Source organism: Chelonoidis abingdonii, chromosome 1, assembly GCF_003597395.2.
Source record: "Chelonoidis abingdonii isolate Lonesome George chromosome 1, CheloAbing_2.0, whole genome shotgun sequence".
NCBI classification, from domain to species: Eukaryota; Metazoa; Chordata; order Testudines; family Testudinidae; genus Chelonoidis; species Chelonoidis abingdonii.
Window position 1 is genome coordinate 315,125,097 of NC_133769.1, and position 25,745 is coordinate 315,150,841.

The window sequence follows — 25,745 nt, forward strand, 5'->3', positions numbered from 1 at the left end:
TCCAGGGGCTGCAGGGATGTGGTGCCAGCGGCTTCCGGGAGTGGCACAGGAGCCACAGCACCGTGGGGGTGGCAATCCCGTGGGGGGCCGGATCTGGCTCGCGGGCCATAGTTTGCCCATCGCTGATCTAGATATTTGCCTCGTTTTACATCAGGCTGCATAAAAAGCGCTAGTGAAGTCAGTGCAAACTACAATTTCATACAATGACTTGTTTATACTGCTCTATATACTATACACTGAAATGTATTTCATTTGTATTCAGATGGATTTACTTTATAATTATATGGTAAAAATGAGAAAGTCGGCACTTTTTCAGTAACAGTGTGCTGTGACACTACATCTGATTTTGTAAGCAAGTAGTTTTTAAGTGAGGTGGAACTTTGGGGTACACAAGACAAATCAGACTCCTGAAAGGGGTACAGTAGTCTGGAAAGGTTGAGAGCCAGTGCTCTAGAAGAAAAGAGAACTCTTTCCCTCTCTGTTTCAGAAGGCAGTGAATGATCTACAATTTCATGGTCTTCTGGAGCTCCAATGATTAGAGCTTCAGACAGTTATATTTTTTTTTACTTGCCAAATGGTTGGCGCATTGAGGTGGAGGGGAATAAGAAGAGTAATGCAGGAGTCGGGATGGAATGTAGAAAGAGTAAATACTAGCCCAATTCATCATTGCCTTGCTCTTTGTATAGTCATTTTACACCAGTGCAAAGTGACTTTAAAGTGTTGCTAAATGAGAATAGTAGCATTTTACATCCAATTTTCACTGGTATAACTAGCTACATAAGTTACAGGACAATGCTGAATAGGGCCCAGGGGTCTGGGTAGGCAGTAGAAGAAAGGACAACAAAAAAGCAGGACTGAAAATATCTGTTTTGTCACTTAAAAGAAAACCATGGCTGTCAAAGGATTTCAGAGTTCAAGACAAGTTCAATATTTTGGTTAGCCATTGTTAAATTTAGAAACTATAGAAAGTGCCTTAACAGTAGGTAAGAATTCTGAACAAAAATGAACTTGTTTCGCAACAACTTTCAAACCCTTTGACTTCCAGTGGTTTTGAATGGCAAAGCAGTCTTTCAGTCCCTGGACCGATCCTGCAACAACAACTGTGGGGAAAGTGGATAAGGAAAAGTTATTTACTGTGGAGAAAGTGGATAAGGAAAAGTTATTTACTTATTCCCATAATACAAGAACCAGGGGTCACCAAATGAAATTAATAGGTAGCAGGTTTAAAAGGTTTAAAACAAATAAAAGGAAGTTCTTCTTCACACAGTGCACAGTCAACTTGTGGAACTCCTTACCTGCGGAGGTTGTGAAGGCTGAGACTATAACAATGTTTAAAAGGGAACTGGATAAATTCATGGTGGCTAAGTCCATAAATGGCTATTAGCCAGGAAAGGTAAAGAATGGTGTCCCTAGCCTCTGTTCATCAGAGGATGGAGATGGATGGCAGGAGAGAGATCACTTGATCATCGCCTGTTAGCTTCACTCCCTCTGGGGCACCTGGCATTGGCCACTGTCGGTAGACAGATACTGGACTAGATGGACCTTTGGTCTGACCCGGTATGGCCGTTCTTATGTTCTTATATTCTTAACTTATGCATGTGCTAAATTTGATATAGTGTGAGTAGTCTCAACTGAAGTAATTGAATCAGACTCCTTACAGTGCAAAAAGGTTAACATGTCCCCAGTCTTTGCAGGATCAAGGCCATAATTTGCATGATCAGAGTGGCAAGATGGCAGCTTCTTGCGTGTGTCTTAAATATAAGGAATAATTAAGTGTGGTTTTAATTTAAGAATTGGCTATGAAAAAATGTCCTTGTGAGGTTCTAGGTTTATTGTGGTTCTAGAACAAATTTCGTCAGTTTGCAGATAAAATCTGTCTTCTGTCTGCTAGCCCTGTACGCTTACCCTTGGATATTTCCTTCTTTCACATCAGCACCAGTAACAAAGATTCTGGACATCATATTCTGCCCTCAGCTAGGCGTAACTAAGGGCAGAATTTGGCTCCACCATTGGAACTTAGTTAACTAACTTGTATGCTTTTATGAGAGCCCTCTTTCTAAATTTGTTTGTTCTGCTGTAGTATCAGGAGAAAAGTAACATGAAAAAATCATCATTAAATATGCAGGTATGTTTTTAAACTCACAGAGAACAGATCTTTTAAATTTAAAAGGGCCATTTTTGCTATAACCACACCTATACCTTGATATTTTAGTGTGTAGGATACCTATTACATTAAACTGGGGCTTTTTTTTTTTTTGGATATCATACGTCACAAATCCTTTGCTCCACTTTTATTTCTTCCCCTTATAGATCAGCTATCTATTGTTCTTGCTACAGTGTATTTATATCTTCATTAATTTTATTACTTTTATTTTTCATTTTACAGTGTTACATGTTTCAAACAAACATTCAGATTCTTGAAAGCAAACCAGTATTGGTTTAGCAACATTGTTACAGCTTTACTAGTCTCTCTGAACCCATAATAACATGTGCTAAGTGGTTTCTTATCTCTAAGTTTATGTTCTTATTCCTTTAGCTGACCAAGCTTTGTGTCTTCTTGTAAATTTATCATGTATTTTAAGTAACAATTTTGGTGCTGCTGGGTTTTGTTTCAGTATGATCATTTGTTTTCTTATAATCAAATGTAGTTATTAATTAATTATCCCTTCTAATTTGTTGTCATAGTCCAGTACATCAGCAGGTATTCATGCATACATTTCTGCTGTATTTTTCCAGCCACTGTTCAACCTATTTAAGTTGCTTTTCCAACAATTCACTGCCACTCTTTGCCTGGTATCACATTGCCAGTGTTAATTCTGTTGTCACTTCCAACTGAGTCCCTCCCGAAAGATCCTGAGCTCTGTCAAACTTGCTGGGCTAACTAGCAAAAGAGGACATGGATAGGGTGATGGCTTCCTTGATGAGCCTGTAAAAATCTCATGTTCCCTTCATGTGAAACCTCCTTTAAGAGTTGGTGGAGTCTAGTATCACTGGACCTGTCTTGTAGGAGGGTGGAAAAGCTAAGCAGTGCTCCCCCACTCAATATGGGACAGTGTTGGTTAAAAACAAAGAAATAAAAATTTGCCCCTTTAGGGGGCTTTGTGGGGTGAATAAAAATGCAGAATTTTTTAAAGTGCACAGTTCTCATATCTGACACTGAACTGAAGCCCCGTCTACTTTCTATCATTCCTTATTGATACACATCAGAGTATCTTGCTGGCTGAGTCACTCTATTAATTACTGCTGTCTTTTGTTTTGTTTGTAGTTATATTCCTCAGGATTTGTAGAATCTGAAGAGCATAACCCAGAGAATCAGGATACAAGGTTTGATGTGGCCTCAGTTCAGAGTGAAATCAGGAGAGGAAAGCGGCTGGTAAGGCAGCTTCTTTCAAATATTTTCTTGTTTATAATTTATCGTAAGAACAGCAGCACGTTAGATCTTGAAGTCTGTTTGTGACATTTTTGACCTTGTGACATAGAAGCTTGAATAAAATGCATACAAGAACCTAGTCATTCTGACTTACCAAAGATCAGAGTAATTAAAGATCAGAAATATTAGTCTGATTCTGCACTTAGTGGAACCTAAAGTGTATAGCCACTTTTGTCTGGCAGTAGAAGTTAAGACTGTTTTGGTTCCTTTCTAAGAAAAGGCACTTTTTGGCATACAGCAGATTTTGGGTCCTGCTAAGCTTACACATAAGTAACCTCCTGATTTGTGGGCACTAGAAAAGGAAAGGATTTCTTATTAAGTGAGAGCTAAGTTTCTAGTCCTTTTGCTTTTGAAGTCACTTTTGAAAGTGGAGCTTGGGCATTTTTGAAAATTGTTCCCATCATCTCTATACTTGTAAACTGAGCAAATTTAATGTGAAATATTTAGATGTAAAGCCCAACACTGTCACTATCATTGAGTTACTTCTAAGAATATTAACTGATTTTAATATAATTGTATAAGAGCAGAGAGAATAAGAGAAAGTTGGTTGAAAAATAAGCTGAGTTGGAGTTTGGAGGAGTGAGTTTGCATGATGAACAGGAAGAAAGAGGCTGAGAGTTAAAGATTTAAACACGTTCAGTGATGAAGCTATTTACTCTCAAGTATAAGATTTTTAGTTACTAATTATAAAATGTCTATATCTGCTAACAACTCAACTCCTTCGCTGTAGATGTGCAACTTCTGTCGCAGGAAAGGAGCCACTGTGGGATGTGAGATAAAAACCTGCCGGAGGAGTTATCACTACTTTTGTGCACTGTGTGATGATGCAGCATTAGAAACTGATGGAGGGCAAGGAATTTACCGGTATTTAACAAACCATTTTCTAATTTTTTGTAGGTTGTGGTGGCATTGTCAAAAAAGAGGTTAATTTTTTTTTAAATGCAGAAAACATTGATGTGTATGTCCCCCTAAAAGGTCCTTTGCAACCCAGCCATGTTTGAAACTCTGTGTGTTTGAGAGCAGTAGAAAAAATGTTTCTATCTGGCACTGCAATGGAAAAAAACTCTGTTTAATGACAGGAATGTATAGATGGTTCCACTCAGTGCAGTAGCGTACGCTGGTGTCAGGTTGTGATGCTGCAGGAGTTATTGTCTCTAACACCATTGACCATAACATCTTTGGGCCCGTTGATGTTTTATCTCTATTTGTCTTCCACAGCCCAGCCTTCTGGCCAGGTCATATTTAAGTTCTGTTCCCCTCTAGGGCAGGGGTAGGCAACCTATGGCATGGGTGCCAAAGGCGGCACGTGAGCTGATTTTCAGTGGCACTCACACTGCCCGGGTCCTGGCCACCAGTCTAGGGGGCTCTGCATTTTAATTTAATTTTAAATGAAGCTTCTTAAACATTTTAAAAGCCTTATTTACTTTACATACAACAATAGTTTAGTTATATATTATAGACTTCTAGAAGGAGACCTTCTAAAAACGTTAAAATGTATTACTGGCCTGTGAAACCTTAAATTAGAGTGAATAGATGAAGACTCGGCACACCATGTCTGAAAGGTTGCCGAGCCCTGATATAGGGTAACAAAAGTCCAGCTAAAGAATGCAAATAAACCTCCAGACAATGATCTTTCTGCCCCTTCACACTACGTTGAAGTTTCCTGCTCTGCATCCCTTACTCCTGAGCAATGCAGAGTTCCTTCTTTGCACCTTAGGCTGAGCACTGCCTCCCAGGGCTTATTCTCTGGAGACCCTTCTTAGCAGGTTTCCCCACTGCCTTCCCTCTCCAGGGACTCTTGCAGCTTCTCTCAGGGACCTCCCTGCTTCTTACAGGCCCTATCTCAGGACTTCCCATGGGAGCTAACCAGCTCCCTGGGGTTCTCTCCAGCCTGCCTCCACAAGGCCCTTCCCAGAAAGAGAAAATTCCCCTTGCTTCTCTTTCCTGGGTCTTCACCCTTTAAAGTGCCAGCCACCCTGTGACAATATCCTTGAATCTGACAGAATCCTGAAAGACTGTGGAGCTAAAATTGAGATGCAGTTTTCATTAGCCATCTGGTCAGTAAAGACAAAGTTTTCTGCCCCACAAGGTGGAATATTGGTTTCACCCAAATTCAGGTTAATTCCGGGTTCACATGTTTCAGTGAATAGTCTCAGTACAAGGACGTTGCCGCCCTCTCTAAGACCATCTACCTTAGAGAACTCTGGTAGTTTCCCCTCCAGTTCAGCACCTGGAATGCTAGTAGAAAACTTTGTGTCCCCATACAAAAGAACTTCTCATGTTTCAAATGTGATCCCAATACCAGCAGAATTGAACTAGCTTTGAGCAAGTCTTCTAAATGCCTTCCAAACACACTGTAATGGTGGTGTACACATATACTAAAATTTTGTAAATTACAGCCAGAGATGGTGCTGGTTGTTCAAAGAAAAGAGATTCTCCCTCATTATTCTAAATGTTGAGATTGCAGCTGTCTGTGGAGGTTGCTGATATATTTTGGTAAAGTTTGGAGTGCCCAGCATCCACAGCGTCTTTTCCTGTGCTATGGAATGATCACAGCCGAAACTTAGTGTGTCATTGAGGGTGTGGACTTTATCATTGTTACCTCTTCCAGGAATAGGCAAGGCACTACGAACAGTATGGGTGTTCACATGACAAAATACATGCACCATTGGGTTATTTGGTAGGGCTGTCAATCTGGCTTGTTTCACAAGCACAAAAATAGTCCTTTCCCACTGATTCCAGTAGCAGTTTAACTGTCCCAGCTCTGCCACTGGGTTGGTATGTGATGCTAAACAAGTGACAAGCTCTGTGAGTCTTAGTTTCCCCAACTGTAAAATGGGGATGATGTGACATTTAACATGTTAACTTACGAATGTTTATAAAGCGCTCTGCGGACCTCAGTTCAGAATCTCTGAGGCTGACGAAGGAGAGTAGCCTAAAAGAGAAACTTTCTGGGAGCAGAAAACAAAGCATGGCTGATGTAGGATGGCTTTAGAAGCTGTGGAAAAAATAGGTTGGCCCAAAATAGACTCCAGAATTCAATTTCTGCATCCTGAAAGCCTGTCATTGAACAGCCGTTAAGAAATTAATCAAATAGTTTCAGATTTATAAAGAGGTGGTTGTGCTTAGAATGATTAATTTCTGCAAGGCGATGTGACAATGAAAACAATTAAATGTGAAGCATAACTGATGAGGACTTTAAGACTTTTAGTATGTTATTACATTAAACACTCATTAAGTTGAGGGGCATAGCATTGGTACCAAATTTCTAAATCGGTGGCTGAAAGGCCAAGAATGATACATTGATACAGATTAGATAGGAGCACAGTGAGGGGGGAAACGTGGGGATTAGATCCAAAAATTTTTTTTGCATTATACATAGGGCCTTATCAAAGTCATGGCTATGAAAAATGAATCACGGACCATGAAATCTGATCTCCCCCGTGAAATCTGGCATGCAGCCTGGAGCTCCTACCCTGCACAGGGCTCCAGCTGCTGGTCCCAGCTGGGGATGGGGAGGGACGAGACTTCCTATTCCCCTTTGGGGCCACTCCTGGGGTAGGTCAGACTCACCTCCAGGATCTCCCCTGGCTACAAGAAACTGGTGGCTCCAGCTGCCACCGCCCCATGCGGATAGGCTTCAGGTCCAGCTGTCAGTGCCCCACTCAGGCAGGAGACTGCAGAGAAAACCATAACTGCTGTGGTAACACACACCCACACCTCCCATACCCTGTGACCCTCACTTCTGCACTGTTGCACTGCTGGCCGTGGCACTGGCTTTAGAGATGGGCGCCTGGCCAGCAGCTTTCCTCTCTGGCTGCCCAGCTCTGAATGCAGCGCCTCTGGCAGCAGCAGGGCAGAAGTAAGGGAGGCAATGCCACAACTCCTCTACAGTAGCCTTGCAACCCTCCCACCCTGACCCCCTTTTGGGTTGGGATCCCCACGGTTACAACACAATGAAATTTCAGATGTAAAAGTCTGAAAATGTCAACTTGACTAATTAAAACCCCCCTGACTGTGAAATTGACCAAAAGGGACTATGAATTTGGCAGGACCCTGATTATACATCAGTGATACACATAAAGGCACATGCAGCAGTGTGCACAAGTTTGAAGCTAAGCTAGCAAACTTAGGAGGGCCAGCCACTGCCCAGGAGTGGAGAAATTAGAGACGAGGAAAACTGTGGGGATGCAGTTGTGCATGGAAAAATGTAAAGTAATGAGTATTGTATCAAAACGGATAATGTCTTAAATGAATATGCCTCTGATGGGGACTGAGATTTTAAAACCATCAGCATGATGACTAGTGTGAGTAGCAAAGCAAATGGAATAAAGCAAAAATGAAAAGTGGTCATTATGGCACTATATCAAGAAAACAGCTGCAGAATTTAGCATAACTTGGGGCGCTCATTTGTAGAAATAGTACTGGAGCACTGGAAATGCTCCAGAAGAGGGTAACCAGGATTATGAAGGGTGGACGGATTATAAATATGTGAATTAGTAAAAATGTGTTAAAATGTGTTAATTCTATTTTAAAACATGTTAATTAGGAAAGAACCAAATAGGGCGGTGGGCTATTAAAAAAAATGTTGTGGTAGAAATAGGGCAAATTATTTTTAATGTGCAGTTCCATACCTTGCTTTCTGGATTTAATTATTGAGTGTGCACACGCCTGGTATTCGTGTGAGACAATGAATAGTCACCATCGTTGCACATACAAAAGTAGGCCTCATTTTTATAAAAGAACAAAATGTGGATCTTTAAAATTAGGGCTGTGTAAACGGGTCGGGACTCACCACCTGGCACCTCCTGCTGGTCACTTCTGGGAATTAGCTCGTTTCCAGTGGAGCGCCCCCTCCTGGTGGTGTCCTATCCGTTATTCTGCCCTCTGTCGGCATCTCTGGACCCATGTTGCTCCCTGCTCGGCGGCGTCCTCTTCGAGGACACTGCCCTCCGGCAGTGCCCCTCAGTCCATCTGCATCCCCTTCCGGGGATCGATCGTCAGCAGTCCTCCAGTCAAGCCTTCCTTTGCAACCACCCGCCCTCAAAGTCTAATCCCTCTCGGCAGGGATCTGGCGTGTCCGTAATGGCCAGCGACTGGATACACTGCAAGGAGGAAGGGGGGGGGACCCAGGCCCACCCTCTACTCTGGGTCCCAACCCAGGGACCCTCTGGCATTAGCCTTGCTGTCCTCCTCCTTTTCCTCCTCCATCTGTTTCCCTGGGCTGCTTCCCCTACGGCCCCTTGCACCCTCTAGGCCCTTTCTCTCAAGGTCTGCAGCCTGGCGGCTAGGGGCTAGAGCTTTCTAGCCTCCTTGAGCCTGCCCAGCACTACGCTGTCCGCAGTGCTAGTCTTCCCCCCCCCCCCCGAGACTGACCTTCTCCCTTCAAAGGTATGGGATAGACTCACTGCTCCTGCTCTGGGCAGCCTTTATATACCTCTGAGCCTGGCCCTGATTGGCTGTCTACAATCTGGGCCCTGATTGGCTCACTGTAAGCCCTTCTCTAATTGGCTCCTGGGCTATGCAGGCTCCCTGGCCTTCCCCAGCCCACTCTCCCAAGGAGTGGGGCAATCCGCCCCACTACAGGCTGTTTTAAAAAAAAAATTAGAAAATGCACAGTACATGATTGCACCTCTGGTTTTGACAATTTCTTCAAAACATTTCAGTGCTAGTTTCTGAAAATAGGCCATGTCAGCCATAGCACCAGCATTGTAATACAGTTTGAAAAGTGCATTGGGATCCTTCTGGAAGAAAGGATTTCTATAAATGGTGGGCAGTTGTTTTGTGTTCTTCAGGAAAGCAACTGTTATATATTCTTCACCTTCTGGTAAACACAATTATTATTTACTATACCTGTCCTTGGTCTCTTATAATAGATCTATGTTGCCCTCCAAAAATCTGCAACAACTGGGGATAGCAGGGGGATTTTTCACCCTCTTTACTGAACTCTCTAAGTCAGGTAAAAAGGAATTAATGGAATAAGCAGCTGTTGGCCACTCTGCCTTAGCAATGGGTAAGAGTATGTCATAAGAGAACATGGTGGTTTAACAGTTAGTTCAAAACTGTACCGTAACAGCATTTGAATCTAGTCAAGCTTTACAAATAAAGTTACAGGAGCGTATATTATAAAAGTTCCTGCAGGAAGGCTCAACATGGTCAGATTTCATAGCTGAGGAAGATAATGCTCAAATTTTAGTTTTAAACAGGTTCAGATTTGTGTTCAGATTTTATTGTATCATTAGTATAGGATCTGGTGAAAAGAGGGAAGATATCTTGAAAAACAAAGTTATTATAACATTGTTTACATATTAATTAATACTGTTTCTCTCTCTTTTAAAATTGAACCAATGTTTTAGAGTGTTCTGTCCAAAACATGACCCAGGCAAAAGGACCAATCGTTATGGTGAGTTTCTTTAATGGTTTGGTTGATTTCATTTATTTTTTAAATCTGCATTCTACATTATTTGCAGTGGGTCACCAATTCATATGAACAAAGTCAATGTCACTCCACTCCCCTATAGAATTGTGGGTTCTGTAAAAAGTTACAACCGTGTTTCTAATCTTGCAGTAATGGTTCGGCTGAGATCCATGTATTTGCATAGAAAACTCAAAGCATTTTACTTAAGAAGTATTTTATATTTAAGAGTTGCCCTGAGCTTTTCCAGATAAACGTTAAAACTATAAAATAGAAACACTGTGGACTAGATTCTCAATAGAACTACATTGATTTGCACAAGCTAAGAATCTGACCCTGTATTTAACATTATAGCTTATTTCTATAGCTCCTATACCGACAGGGTCACATTCTAGAAAGTTGGCTGGCACCAACATTTGACTTAAGTATTTTGTTTTAAAATACATTCCACAATTTCACAAGTGCTTCTTACTGCTTGCACTCTGAGATTGCTGGGCTGAGCAAAATGACTTGTAAAACATGAGCACAGTACTAAGATGCACAAATTAACATTGATTTGCTAAAAGAGAGCTGTTACAATACTAGTCACTTGGGATTCTTATCTGTACTTATATTAAACCTTTTCAAATTAGCATTTTTCACATTCAAAATACTTTATAGTAGTGCCTTTCATTCTGCAGGATCCCAAAGAGCTTTATAAACGTAACACTGATATATAAACTACATATAAGGATCACTTCCTCTACCTCTGAAACACAGCCAGTTTGAGCATGAAACACCTCAACTTTCTAACACATTACAGCCATTCAGAGTAGAAAGTGAAGAACCTGTAATAAGAACTGGGGAGAAGTGCCATGGGTTTTGTAATGACCACAAGAAGGCAGGGCCAATTTCATATCTCTTCCAAAAACATGGCCTCTTCAGCACCATAGTGTCATCTAATAGCATTCTAGGACAGTAATATAATGACCACTCATAGGGTATGGCTACACTGGCACTTTACAGCGCTGCAACTTTCGCGCTCAGGGGTGTGAAAAAACACACCCCTGAGCGCTGCAAGATGCAGTGCTGTAAAGCCTCAGTGTAATCAGTTTGGCAGCACTGGGAGCGCGGCTCCCAGCACTGCCCGCTACACCCGTAGAGGATGTGGTTTACATGCAGCGCTGGGAGAGCTCTCTCCCAACGCTGGCGCTCTGACCACACTCACACTTGGCAGCGCTTTGAAATTTCAAGTGTAGCCATACCCGTACAGTGTTGCTCACTGAGTTGGCAACACAAATTTCTGCCATATGGAAGATTTAATAAACCTCAAGAGTTAGGACAGGCTTAATTAATGTCTGTAAAATGCTGTTTAATTACTTTTAGGAGCTGGGTGAAACCTTGTTACAGTTTGAGTTAAAACCTCATTCAGAGTGGTAGGTGTGAACTCAACCTTCAGTTAACATAACTGTAAGCATAAACCCTCACCTAAAATAAAAGGAGGGTGAACCCACTCAGAAGCTTTTGGTGCAGTATTATTTTGGGTAGGGAGTATGTGTGTTTGTGTGAAGGCAGAAGAGACAAAAGATTGAAAAAGACAAGAATAGAGAGAGAGGCAGAGGCAAAAAACAAGAAAGCCAAGCAATAGCCTGAACACAGTGTGACCCTGGAAAAAACTAGAGAACACTTTTGGGTTGGTTGGCTAAAGAGGCTTGGGGTTGTAAAATAAGAAATTGATCCTCCTGTTCTAGATTCCTCCTGCATTTGGGGAACAAGGAGTTTGTACATGCATCACAAAGAATGCCAAACTCCATCAGTTTCTACTTCCAGCTGGAACAACCCCAAGGTCCTGAAATGTGACTAGCCGCTCAGATTGAGAAGTGGCTACATTGATTTCAGGAGCAAGATCCAGTGTCCAAGGAGAGAGATTGTTAGCTCCCATAAATCAAAACTGGCCACTGGGATTTAAAACAAGTCCTGAAACAGGAGTTGAAGGCTCCACAAAATAATTTAGAACAAGAGATGGAGGCTTCTCAAAAAGAACTAAACCATCATCTGGAGGATTCCCAGAAAGGACTGTGGGTTGACATGCAGGCAGAGGTCAAGTCTCTACAAAGAGCCCAGACAGGTTGGGAAGCCCAGTTGCAAAGTTCCCAGACTGGAATGGGAAGACAGATCAAACAGGTGACCAGTAACCTGACTGCCACAAACCAGAAGTTTTTTTCCATGAAATAGTGGAGACCGGGCAAGCGTTAGCTTGCTTGGAACTTGCTAACAGAGATGAGCTGCTGCAATGACTCAAACATCGGAAAATTAAGCTCCAGAAGGAAATCAACAGATCACAATGGAACACAGCCACCTGGATGAGGGATTGAGCTGCCAGAAGACAAGTTTTCTATCTCATTTGTAACCTACAGAGGCCCAAAAGGGAGCACTTGGGCTGTCCCAGCTCCAGTGATTCAAAATCCTAGTGTATCTTTGAGGGAAAAACTCCCTGGGAGGTTTATTTGGCACAATCCAACAACATAGCTTATGGGGAAGATGGTCAGAAAGGGGGGTTACTAGTAGTCAATTTGGGTAGCCCAGAACTAACGGTGCTGCAGAATTTAACTTCATCTCTTTTCTGGGGGTATCTAGACCTGGTACAAGCCTTTGACATGTAGTTTGGAGCTAGCCATCAATCTGAGCTGGCCAGTGCACAACTAAGACTTAGAAGGAGAGGGAAAGAAGAGACCCCACCTGAACCGGAAGAGGACCTGCAAGAGACTTGTGTTCCTGGCATATCCTGGTGCCACCAAGGCATAGATTAGCAATGGACCAATTTATAGATGCTCAGCTGACTTGGACTTGCAGATCAAGAACACTGAAAACATGCCAAAGGCACATTCTGAGAGGCTGTGGAATTTGCCACAGAACTTACCATAAATCTTTTCTTGTAGCAGTTCCTCAGAAGAGGAAGTGGCTGCCAGTGAGGAAGATGGAAACTCAATGTCATAAGCCCTGTAAGTATGGCTCTGTGTCTAACATGTATGATGAAAGAGGGGATTTTAATCTGGTTCATGACTATATTGAACAATTAGAACAAATGATAAATTTGGTTTGCAAAACAAAGGAAATTGGCAACAATGCAAAAAATAAAGGAAACGGTTCAGTTAAATGCTGGTACTGTTACAAAACTGGCCACAAAAAGGATTGTTATAAATTTAAGATGGGCCAGCACAGACTGGCACAAGTGTCTAGTGAAAGCCTTTCTCCTAGTAGGAGAAATGGGGGGACACAAGCTGAAGGGGCAAAGCTCGGAATTACAAGGATCAACCCCACTACACCCACAATCTGATGGGTTGGTGGGGAGGTTCAACAGGAATCTGGGGCTTCAGCTGGCTACATTTGTAGAACAATACCAAAAGGACTGGGACTAGCATATCCCATTTCTTCTAATGGCTTATAGACCAGCAGTCAAAGAGAGTACAAAATGTACTGCAGCACTTATGTTTGGACATGATCTAAGGACCCCAGCAAACCTCTTGTGTGGAGTTCCTGAAAGGTAACAAAGGGAGTTAAACTATGTGGAAACCCTACAATCCAAAAACTGAAAAAGTTCATACCTTTAGAAGGTAGCCTCTGACAAAATGGAAAGGCTGTATGATGTAAGAGGAAATTTTTAAAAGAGGACACCCTGTCTGGTTCTACAGTCCTAGAAAGAAGAGTAGGAGCCCTAAATTGGACGAACCTTGACAAGGACCCTATACAGTACTGACCCAAATCAATGAAGTGGTGTACAAGAACAGAGCTGGGGGCCAGAACTAAACCAAACGTTTCCATAAGGACCATTTGAGAAGATATCAGAGGGACAGAATTTCACTTTGGCTGCCCTCTGAATCTGAGAATGTTGCTGTGAAAGTTGAGTTTTGAAAAGTTGTTACAGAAGTGAATTCACCATTATAATAAAATGAGCAGGGTCTGCCTCAAACAGCAAATTCCACAGAAACAGTAGATGTCCCTCAGAGGCTGAAAGGAAATCCAGGGAGAGAAAAGCTCCAAAGAGGTTTGAGTGGGAGTAAAATTAATTTGGACTGGTAACATGAAAAACATCTTGATAGAAAGACACTGTACATATGTGAATAGTTATCTTGTATAATTTTTAATTTGTTAAATTATTGATTTCTCTTTGGTCTGATTGATGAGTGACACTATTTTAGACCTCATCAGGATGATAGACAAAGCTGAGGTAGGAAGAGATGTTGTGAGGTAGGTGGGTTGAGTTAAAACCCTATTCAGATTGATAGGTGTGTGTACATGGCTGCTTGCACTGTGCATACTCACCAGGAGTGCTTGTGTGGATGCACTCTCTGTTGCATCAAGGTAGGAATTCCATTGGGCAACTCGCCATCATCTGGCGCACTATCTGTTGGGAAACTTTGGTGATGCACGATGTGGCAGAAACTAGTCGTGCAGGGATGACTGGAACTAAGGGGTTAAGTTCCCATCATGCGACTTTCTCCATCCCATAATGCCATCCATATCCCATAATTTTTGCACCTTTTTTAAAACCCCACAAAACTGCATAGCACTTCTCACTGTCTGTCTTCTCTGACAGAAGCATGGAGCCTTCACAGCTCTGCACTATTGTCATGAGTGTTGCAAACACAGGATGAAGAATCCTTCAGTATTTGCAGAGCCGCAGGAAGAACCACAACAATGGGGGACATGATGATTTTGTGGAAGACAGATTGCTTTGGGACATAGTGAAAACCAGTTCAAGATTGTTAGAGACATTCATGGAGCAGCTGCAGATGGTGCAGTGCTGCTTCTGGGCCTAAGAAACAAATGCCAACTGATGGGATTGCATCGTAATGCAGAATTGGGACGATGAGAAGTGGCTGCAGAAGGCCACATTTCTGGATCTGTGGGCTGAGCTTGCACCAGCCCTTCAGCACAGGGACACCAGAATGAGAGCTGCACTGACAGTTAAGAAGCAAGTGGTGTTTGCTCTGTGATAGCTCAGCATGCAGGATTGCTACCATTCAGTGGGAAATCATTTTGGAGTTGGAAAATGCCAGTCATGCAACTGTATAGGACCATTAATTGTTTTGTGCTGCATAGGACTGTGACTCTTGGTAATGTGCAAGACCTAGAATATCAGGCTTGGAAGGGACCTCAAGAGGTCATCTAGTCCAAAACCCTGCTCAAAGCAGGACCAGTCCCCAACTAAATCCCCAAATGTCTCCCTCAAGGATTGAACTCACAACCCTGTGTTTAGCAGGCCAATGCTCAAACCACTGAGCTCTCCCACCCACCCAATTCATATTAGATGAATTTGCAGTAATGGGGTTCCAAAACTGCAGTGGGGCAATAGATGGCATGCATATCCCTATTTTGGCACCAGAGTACATCAACAGAAATGGCTACTTTTCTATGGTTACGCAAGCATTGGTGGATCACCAGGGATGCTTCACCGATATCAGTGTTGGCTGGTCAGGGAAGGTGCATGACATTCACATCTTTAAGATCACAGGACTGTTCAGAAAGCTACAAGCAGGGACATTTTTTCCCAACCAGCGGATTACCATTGACAACGTTGAAATGCCAGTAAAGATCCTAAAGGACCCATCTTATCCCTTTTTCCCCTGGCTTATGAAGTCATACACTAGCCACCTCAACAATGCTAAGGAAAGAGTCAATTACCAGCTTAGGAGGTGCAGAATGGCAGTTGAATGTGCTTTTAGTAGACTGAAGGGACGCTGGTGGTGTTTATGCAATAGATTGGATCTCAGTGAGAAAAATATCCCAATGGATATAGCTGCCTGTCCTGTCCTGCATAATATCTGTGAGGTATAGGCGGGAAAGTTGCTGCCAGGAGGGAAGTGGTGGAGTGGCTATCTGCTGAGTTGGAATAGCCAGACACATGGGATAGTAGAAGAGCTCAATGCAGAGCTATGCGGCTGAGGGAAGCCTTGAAAGAGCACTTAACAGTCAGGCACAGCAGTGTGACATGACAGACTGCTGTGCTCTACCTGGCCCTGAAGTTTTGGTGGCTATTAGGAATTGTGTTGTGCTTGGTGTACATTTATGAAGATAACACTGTCTGTTAGGGCACCTATTAATTCTGCAGTGCTCGCTGTACAATTATAATTAATACGCTGTTTGTCACTGACCCTGAGTTCTGTCACTCTGTACAAGAACAGTAGTGGGTGCTTTGAAAAGCAATAGGCATTCTGCAGCATGTGTTGTTAAGTAATAAAGATGAATTATTTACCAAAATATAGATGTTTCTTGCATACCAAAAGCGGTGCAAAAAACCAATGTGCAATTAAAAAACAAACAGAATAAAAATGTCTGAAATAAATGAACAGAATAGGGGAAAGAACGTTCATGGCCATTTTTATTCATTTTGGCTACACATACAGCAATCATAGCTCTCACTGGTGAGCGTATGTGAAGCTGTGGTTCCCCTTATTGTCCGCCTTATTGTAAAGGCAGGCTTAGGGATGAAGCCCTTGATGCCACATGGAATGTTGAGGGGTGTGGAGCAGGTGCTAGAATGGAGTTCTCCACTGACTGTAAAGGGAGGGAGACTGTGACTGTTGGACCTGTAGGTCAGTAAGAGTCTGCAGCATTCGTGTTTGCTGTCAGAGAAGCCCCATTTTCTCCTGATGCATCATCTTCTGCTCCAGGGCCTCTCTCCACACTGTCTGCAACATTCACCCTTCAGGCCCAGCGCAGCACCCGCTTGCAGGATCTCACTAGAACAAACGTGGGCAAACTACGAGCGCGTGGAACCATCTGCTTGGCCCCTGAGCTCCCGGCTGGGGAGCCTAGTCCCCGGTCCCTCCCCTGCTTTCCCCCCCTCCCCTGCAGTCATGCCGCTGTACAGGCCACGCTCTGGCCCACCGCTCTCACTGGGCAGCATGGGGAGTGCAGCTGGCTCTGGCCAGGTGTCACGGCTGCGAGCTCCTGCTGCTGGTAAGGGGGTGGAGAGCAGGGGGGGGGAGGGGTTGGGTAAGGCATCAGGGGGTCCTGGGGAGCAGTCAGGGAGGAGGGGGCGGTTGGATGGGGCGGAGGTTTGGGAGGGGTGGTCAAGGGATGGGAAACAGGGTTTGGGAGTGAGGGTCTCGGGGGGGCCTGACAGGGGGAAGTGAGGTGGATGGGGTCAGGAGGACAGTCAGGGGACAGGGAGCAGCGGGGGTAGATAAGGGGGTGGGATCCTGGGGGGCAGTTAGGGTCGGGGGGTCTAGGAGGTGGTCAGGGGACGAGGAACAGAGGGCGGTTGGATAAGGGGTGGGAGTCCTGGGGGGCTGTCAAGGGGCAGGGGTGTGGATAGGGGTCGGGGCAGTCAGGGGACAGGGAGCAGGGTGGTTGGATAGGGGGCGGGGGTTCCTGGAGGGGGCAGTCAGGGGACAAGGAGCAGGAGTGTTGGATGGGTTGGGGGGTCTGAGGGGGACAGTCGGGGGTGGGAAGTGGGAGGGGATGGATAGGGGGTGGTGCCAGACTGTTTCGGGAGGCACAGCCTTCCCTACCAAGCCCTCCTAACAGTTGCGCAACCCCGACGTGGCCCTCAGGCCAAAAAGTTTGCCCACCACTGCACTAGAATATATCCGCCTGTTTCCTCTTCTTTCTCCTTATTACGGTCAGTCATTCTGTGGGGGTCGAGGGGCCATAGCAGCAGCAGTTACAGATGGAACACCCAGAGGTAGCATTGTATTTAGAGTCACAATGGGAGGTGAAAGTTAAGTTTCAGCACTTTTCCTTTGTTCTGCCAAAGTTTTAAACAAGACATGTTAATTGATACTTCAGCCCTAGTGCGCCTCTGCATACCGCCGCCCTCCAGCGTGAGTGAAGGTGCTGTGTGGCCCAGTGAGGGAAGGCCTGGCCATGAGGAAAGAATCGTTCTGTTGCATGAAACAATAAAATTTCAGCCCAGATTTCTATGAGTATGATGCAGGGTAATGGCTCCGAGCACTGGTGCTACTTTCCATAGGCGGTGGTGATTCTAGCTGATATGTCACTCATGAGGGCAACAAAGACACAGCGATCACAGCTGCTGGTGGTGTCCCTAGGCTATCCAGGTCCATACATGGCTAGCCTGTTTACTGCAATGGTGCCTGCCAAAGTCATTGTGAAGTGGCATGGGAAAGAGGCCTACTATGGAGGAAGAAATAAGGCAGGCATCCCTAGAAGCCTTTGGGAGAGGATTGCAGAGTTCTTCCATGAAAGTTTCATTGCAACCTCTCAGCAGGATTCAAGGGACATCCCTGTGTGTACACACAAACTGTTCTGTATGTGCCCCTCTCTCCTCCTCCCCAGCTAAGTCTACAGGGGAATGAAAAGCAGATAACAACTCTACCTCTGTTTGTTGTATAGCTACCTCTTCTACTGTGAGCAAATTACTGAAAAGTCAATACCTATATCCTGCTACAGTAGGGTTGGGTAGCATCTGCACATTTAAACATTGTAATGGGACATGCATTCACATACTTACCTGAGGTTCCTTCCCCGACATCAGGCTCACCCATGGATTGACTAGACTGCAGTGGAGCCTCGGAAAGATGCTCGCTTGTGGTATAGTTGGACCCCCAGGTTGCATGTCCCTCATCCTCCTTGCTGGGGGAACACAGCAGAGGGCTATGTCTGGGGCTCCTTGGAGGTATCCAAAGTGCTCTGTGTGTATGGTGGTGCAGGGGGTGTCTGTGTCTGCCAAATATGGCATGCAGCTCATTAAAAAAGCAGCAGGTCTGCAGCTCAGCACCAGATTTATGTTGGCCTACCACAGATCCTTCACTTTCACACAGCACTGCTGCTGAGCCCGGTTGTACCCCTTCACCAGCATCCCCCATGCAATCTGCTCGTAGAGGTCAATGTTTGTACAATTGCTCCATAGCCTCTTGTTCCCACGGGCCCAAGAGAGCCAATACCTCCTGTCTACTCCAGGCAAGAACACATCGCCAGCATGGTCAGTTGAGCTGCACACAACAAAGGAGAGCTGCAAGGTGTGCTCACCAAGCTGGGCAATAAAGAAAAGTAATTTAAAAAATACGTAGGGTCTTAAAGGGGGTAGTGACGTCTGGTCTCTATGCCCCCTGGACAGTGGAGTTCACAACACTGACCAGAGTGTTCAGTGTCAGGCATTGTGGGACAGCTGCTGGAGGTCTGTTAAGGGTGGACATAGGTTACATGGTGTCTACACTTGCACTGCATTGCCCACAGTAGGTCAACCATGACACAATGCTGTTTGGGGAGATGGTGTTACTGCATCCCCATAAGGGGGCACTTATGTTGGCAGGACACAAATTTGAGCAGACACATGCACAAATAGGTTGATGCAAGATGACTTAGGTCACGTTAACTTCATAGAGTGTAGACCAACCTTAAGGAACTGCTCCTTTTTTTTCTTGGTTCCTCCTGCATTTAGAGAAGGATTTTGTTCATCCCTTGCAAGTAAACAAGAGTACATCAAAGACAAATGCCATCAGTTTCTACTTCCAATGGGAACATCCTCAGGGACCCAAAATTTGCTAGCCACTCAGGTCAAAAAAGTGCAATAGTACCATTTGTTTGCCTGAGAACAGCCTCTTTCCCAATGCAACACTGCAGCAGCTGATATCAGCAGAGCTGTTTAAGCTGGAGGCCTTCAATTTAAAAGGGGACAGAGGTGGAGTGTTGTCCATGAGGGAGACTTTGAAGCATATTTCTTCCTTCACATTGGTCTTAGATAGTTTGGAGCAATTGACCTGCAAAGAATGCTGAAAATTCTATCTATTTTCATTTGGAGAATGCAGTGAGAGTCATGTTTCCGGACAAGGGGAAGTGCTTTTGTTTTTTTGTTGGGGGTGGCTCTGCTGATTTCTTGTTTTATGAAATGTGTTTTAATTGATGCCATGGGTGCTTTTATATTGTGTTCTAAACCCAAATGAATATTCAGCAAGTACTCAGCTTGCTTAATTTGTAAGAGCGGATGGGATCGTAGCACAAGACGGTATGGCTACAGGTCAGTGAGGCACTCTTAGACAGTGGAGCACTCTTAGTGAACAGTACTTTATGTGCATGAATGAACATTTTCAAACTTGGGTGACTAAAGTTAAGTGCCTAAATAAATGATATAATTATTTTTAAACAGTTCTGAGTGCCCACAACTCCTTTTGAGTCAATGGAAGCTGTGGGTGCTCAGCACCAATGAGAATTGGGTCACTTAATTCTATACCTAACTTTAGGCTCTCAGGTTTGAAGACTTGGCCCCACTTATCAAGAATGGACTGAGTAGTTCCTCCCAAAAGAATTATATATACTAGTAATACCTTCACACATTTGACCACACAGAGGCAGTTGATTCTAAAAATAAAGAGGGACTATATAGCCTCTTTTTCATTTCTCTTTCCAGTTGGTGGGTTGGTTTGTTTTGTTTTAGTTACAAGGGACATTTACATGAAAATAGGATCTTTGTTTCTCAGTACTTCACATGCTCTTTCTGCTTATTCCTTGCCAGAAGTCATTATTCTCTGTTTTTGATGGTGGAATCACTTCCAGGGGAGCTAGCATGATATCTAAGAAAGTCTGACACATTTTGGCAGTAAATACGAAGTGGGAGCAGGTGAACTTTCAAGACTAAAGATCTTGTTTTCATGTAAACGTTATTAAACACTTTACAAACAAACAAAAATCTGCCACACAAGTAAAATGGTTTCTGTATAGGATTTTTTTCTGAGTTTTTCAGGAGGTTGCTTGGTTAAAGTTTGAAAGACCACTGTATATGAGGTGATATATGCTACATTTCTCAGAATAAACTTACATGCACAAAATAGTTCTAGTCATGAGTTGTATTAAAATAAACATGGGTTCATTTTAGATTAAAACTGCTTTCTGAACTATTTATAACTCTGATTTGAAGTTTTTCTTTTTTTTTTTAAAATAAATCTTTTTACTTTCTTCTGTTAGCCCTAGCTTGGGAGGGGTAATTTACTTTGCAGTGCAGAGTTAAAAGTCTGAAGTTTGCTTTATAATCAAATTAGGTGGAAGGAAATCCTAGAGGAAATGTACAAAGATTTACATGTCTTTTTAGGCAGCTCTAGTGATTAGGCAATATTTTAGATTTCATGGAAATGTATATCCAGCTGAAATGTCAGAAAGTCAAGGAAGCTAAAATATACTGTGACTATTATCCAGAGTGTCTATCTTTATAGTCCTCAGAAATAGAGATGTTAAAATTAAGTGTGAAATGATCTATCTTTTGTCTAAGAACATTACATTCTTACAGAATTGTCTCTTGACTTCTAGATGCAGACAATAAGAGGAACAGGCATGGAATTAAATCTTCCACCTTCACGGAAAAAAGGGTAATTTGAATCCAAGCAGTTTTATTTAAAACCTAAACCACCGCTGTAGCTAAAGACATGGAGGAATCCACTTTGTGTTGTTACAAGTTTAGCTAGACTTCTGCAAGAGATTGTGTTAGCATGTTCCAAAAATGGGAAGTCAGGAGCAGCTGCATTTCCTAAATAGCAACTTCTTATTCCCTACTTCAGTCTTATAATTCCCTTGAAGCAATACATTTCACATTCACAGTTACTTTGAGTGGAGCTAATTCCACCATAGTGTCATCTGGTGCAACTGCACTGAAATTGGGGCTACTTAAACCGAGGTTGATTTTGGCCCTGTGACTGTGATCTTGGCTTATACAGAAAGTTTTTTTCTCCTGAGTTGTATTTCTTCTGTAAAGTACCAGGATACAAGAGAACACACGAGCTGCCATGACAGCATTGGCTGATATGACAGTCGGCCATACGAGAGCACTAGGATAGGGGAAAAGTGATTTTTCCTTAAACACAGAGGTCTTGCATGGCCGAATAGTGCATAGTTACATCTCTTTATTTTTAATAAGTCACACTGATTTCAACTAGCACTGCTTTATTTGAGAAACTACAACTATATGTGTAGATTTTAATTCTTAACATGAAGGTTCTCTCAAACTTAGACATTAAGACTGCATCTGGATTCTCATGAACAGGGCTGCTGGGGTGGGGGTGGAGCGCAAGTGGGGCAATTTTCCCCAGGCCCCACTGGGGTCCCCCATGAGAATATAGTATAATATTGCAACTTTTTTTTTTATGGAAGGGGCCCCCGAAATTGCTTTGTCTCAGCCCCCCTGAATCCTCTGGGCAGCCCTGCTCATGAAGGCCATAGGCCAAATCATGCCTGCATTTTTTGTACCTCTTGTAAAGCAGACTTCTAATTCCAGTTTATTTAGACTCTCAAGGTGATATCCTGGCTCCATTAAAGTCCACATCAAAACTCCCATTGACTTTAGTGGGGCCAAGATTCCACCCGAGGGCACTACAAATATACGTATATATGGGTCTATGGATATAAAAAGCTGAAGGGAGCATCCAGCATCCTGAGTTGCACCCATGATTATGAAAATATTTAAAATGATAGGCCATGCAGACCCATGTCCTGATACATTCTAAACATGAAAAACGTGGTGCTGGCACAGGAGTCTCATTGGATGCAGTGCACTGCCACACCGAGATCAGTGTTCAGGACAAAATCATAGCTCAATCTTCTGGCTCTCAGCTGGAGAGCAGCACGCTGACTTTTGTAGAGCAGGATGCTCTGTGCATGGTGACATCCCCTCTAGCAGACAGGTGGAGAGTTACTAACTGTTTCCAGGGAAGCCATATCAAGCTCTCCTCAGCAGACGAATAGTTGCTACAACTCCAAGACCGAAATCTCTGATGCCTTTTTAGCTTCCACAATGCATAGCATAATCCATCTAGCAATGGAGGACTTGGAAGCTCTGAGTCCTTAGTATTTCAGATGGGAAGATATGAATAGGGAGTCTGATCTTCTTGTGTAGTCTACTACTACTCTTAGATCCACCAGGTGTATTCTGTGGGCTCTTTCCTCCAGGCTCCAGATGCCTTGAGCTGTTTGGGTTCCCATGTGTGCTTCCCAGCACTCCAGGCTGGTGTCAGTTGTGAGAACCAGAGGATCTGGAAGGCATATGGGCATACCTTTGTGGACATTGCCCTGGGCTGACTACCATTTTCAGAAGCTTAGCACCAGCGTCGGGATCTTTATTTGATCCTTCCAGTGTTATGGGGAGCGGTCGCACACCTTTAAGATGAAGCTGTGAAGGTGCCTGATGTGTGATTGTTCCCATGGAGTGACTTCTGTGCATGACACTAGGAGGCCTCACAGTTGAAGGCCCAGTGCTCTGATGGGCCTCTTGCAGCTCCAGAACAATGTGGAAAGCGCTGTCTCTAGTGATGGGTAGATCTTTGTTATTAAAATCTCTGTGTACACTCCCAGGTAACTTAGTTTTGTGGACAGAGTCAAGGAGCTTTTCTTGACATTGATAAAGCGTTGTGCTTGCAGGGGATTCGGTATCAGGGACATGGGCCCTGTTGCCAGGGATGGAGCTTTGCTCAAGATGTGGTCCAGGAGAGGATACATGTAGACACTCTGTGACCTGAGTCTGCCTACGATTATCACCACCTTCTTTGTAAGGATCCTGGGGGGTCAAGGACAGGCCAAATGGGAATGGTCAGTATTGATAATGCTACCTGCCATAAGCAAACCTTAGAAATCTGTGGTGACGCAGTCTGATAGGAATATGGAGATATGCATCCACCAGATCCATTGAAGTCAGAAGACCGTCTGGAACATGGATGACACAGTAGAGGCCAAGGTCACCATCCAAAACTTCATTTTCTTCATCCACTTGTTGCCTTTTGAGGTTGAAAATGGCTTTGATTGCCCCTGTCGAACAATGAAGAAGATGGGCTAATAGAACCCTGAGAATCTTTCTTCTGAGGAGATGCTCTCTATCATGCCCGTGTCTAAAAGATGAGATATCTCTTTCTGGATCAGACTGTGCTTTTCAGGGTTGTTGGAGATGGAGGACTGGATAGGGAACAGATGAGGTAGAGCCCATAGCTCAAGGGAATATCCCTAACTCACTTGTCTGTGATTGATGTAACCCATTCCACCAGGAAATGGGAAATTCTACCCCCTAGTTTCAGCACTGAGCAGAGGCCTATGCAATCTTTACCATAAAGAAGCTTTGAGAGGGGTCGGATTCCCCCTGACCTTTCACCTCAAACCTCAGTTCTGTGGCTTTCCTTTGGAGAACCTGCTTTCCCTTTGTTGGTATTTCTGTGAGGATGAAGGCTAAAAGGAGCATCTCTGTCTGAGGGCCAGTCTATACTCTTTCCTGAAGCCATTACGTGTCATCGGGAGAGACTGTTTGGATTTTGCCACACTGTCTGCCACTACTTCATCTAGCTTTTCTCAAAAAAGAAGGAAGTCTGTAAACTTGGCAGGTCATAGAAACCTGCTTTGAGTGAGTATCAACCTTCCAGGGTCAGAGCCATAGCTGGCACCTGATTACTGAGCATAGCTCTGGCTGAGAATCTCATTGCATCCACTGAGGTGTCACCTACAAATGCTGTTGCTGGGAAAACTCTTCAAAATAGAGTCAAAGTCAGGGTGATCTCTACCCTTACGGGTCCTGAGATCTTCCAGCCAGGAGAGTGATGCCCTTGCAAAGCATGTGGCTGGTAGGGAAGCCTTGAGGGGGCTGAGGCCTCAAAGTCTTTTTTGAGAGTGGCCTCCATCTTTCTATCCATGGGGTTCTTACGATTGGACCCCGCTTCTGAGGGGGTAACCATATCTTTGACTTGGGATGCTATAGAGGTGTCAGCCTTTGGTATTTCTGAATAGGGTCCTTTGGTTCCTGAATCTTATAGAACCTGAGGTAATTTTTGTTAATGTGAATGCCCTCATTGGGTTTCTCCCATTTATCCCTGATCACTTCCTCAAAGGAAGAGTGTAGGGGAATCACAGCTCCAGGTACAATTTTGAGGGAAGAAATTTATTCTGAGGCTTACTTGTAAGAGTCTGTTTGGGTTGAATCTCAATAGTGGAGACAACCTTGCTGCATATGGCCTCAAATTTTGCAAGGGGGTTGGGAGGAGATCCATCTCCCTGAGCTGCACAGAGGCGGGCAGCAGCCCAGACGTTCAGAAATGTAGGAGATGCTAGGCTACAAAACAGTGGAATTACTCCAGGGATGAATTTGTCCCAATATGCATGCAGCACTGCTTCCACAGTTCTCCCACATTAGAGTACGTCCTAAATGAATACAGACATAGGAGATAAGACGTAGAAGGGCTCCATATGTATTTAGTTAATTCAGCGTAAATCACTTGTCACAGGACTAACCAGAAACACCTCCATGAGCTGGAATAGTCCAAAGTGTAAAAAATTTTCCAACAGCTTTATGCCTTTCTAACACCTTCTCCACTTATATGGATGTGAGAATTAAATGTTAGAATGGCACGTCTATTATACCAGCACAGCGCGTTATAAATTCACGTACAGCTCATATCGGTATGGGTTTATTTTGGTTATTCAGAGAGAACAGAACACTAAAAACAGAAAAAGGTGGTGGTCAGTTTAGTGAGGGTGTTTTTTTAGTCAGATTATTTTTGTTGCTCTTCTTTAGTTGTTCACTTTTTAATTGATTGTAAACAAACAGAATGAATGACTTTTTGAAAAACTGGGTATAACTATTTTAGTACTGGCCGTTTTTCTCTCTCAGGCTTTGTGTACTCTAGCACTGCTGTTGGCAAACATTTTGTCGCCCCAGGGTGTGAAAAAAAAAACACCCCGACCAATGTAAATTTCACCAACAAAAGTGCTGGTGTGGACAGTGCTATGTCGTCGGGAGACGCGCTCCTGCCAGCTACCGCTGCTTGTTGGAGGTGGTTTGGGGAGAGCTCTCTCCTGCCGGTGTAGAGTGGCTAGACAGGAGATCTTAGAGCAGCGCAGCTGCAGCGGTACAGCTGTGCCGCTGTAGGTCGGTTGTGCAGCCATGGCCTTAGTAAATGTGGAAATAGTTGCTTTCTTTCCTCTAAGCAGTAAACA

The 25,745-nt window shown here is 43.8% G+C and overlaps 1 protein-coding gene across 1 annotated transcript in view; it reads left to right on the forward strand.

Moving 5' to 3' along the window:
- Positions 1-25,745, forward strand: part of LOC116829773 (histone-lysine N-methyltransferase SETDB2) — a 94,078-nt gene that overhangs the window by 59,273 nt on the left and 9,060 nt on the right. Inside the window, exons 18-22 of the mRNA XM_075065533.1 lie at positions 3,266-3,373; positions 4,161-4,294; positions 9,787-9,833; positions 12,764-12,826; positions 21,093-21,151. Coding sequence (XP_074921634.1) covers positions 3,266-3,373; positions 4,161-4,294; positions 9,787-9,833; positions 12,764-12,826; positions 21,093-21,151 — 411 coding nt within the window. The remainder of the gene's footprint in view (positions 1-3,265; positions 3,374-4,160; positions 4,295-9,786; positions 9,834-12,763; positions 12,827-21,092; positions 21,152-25,745) is intronic.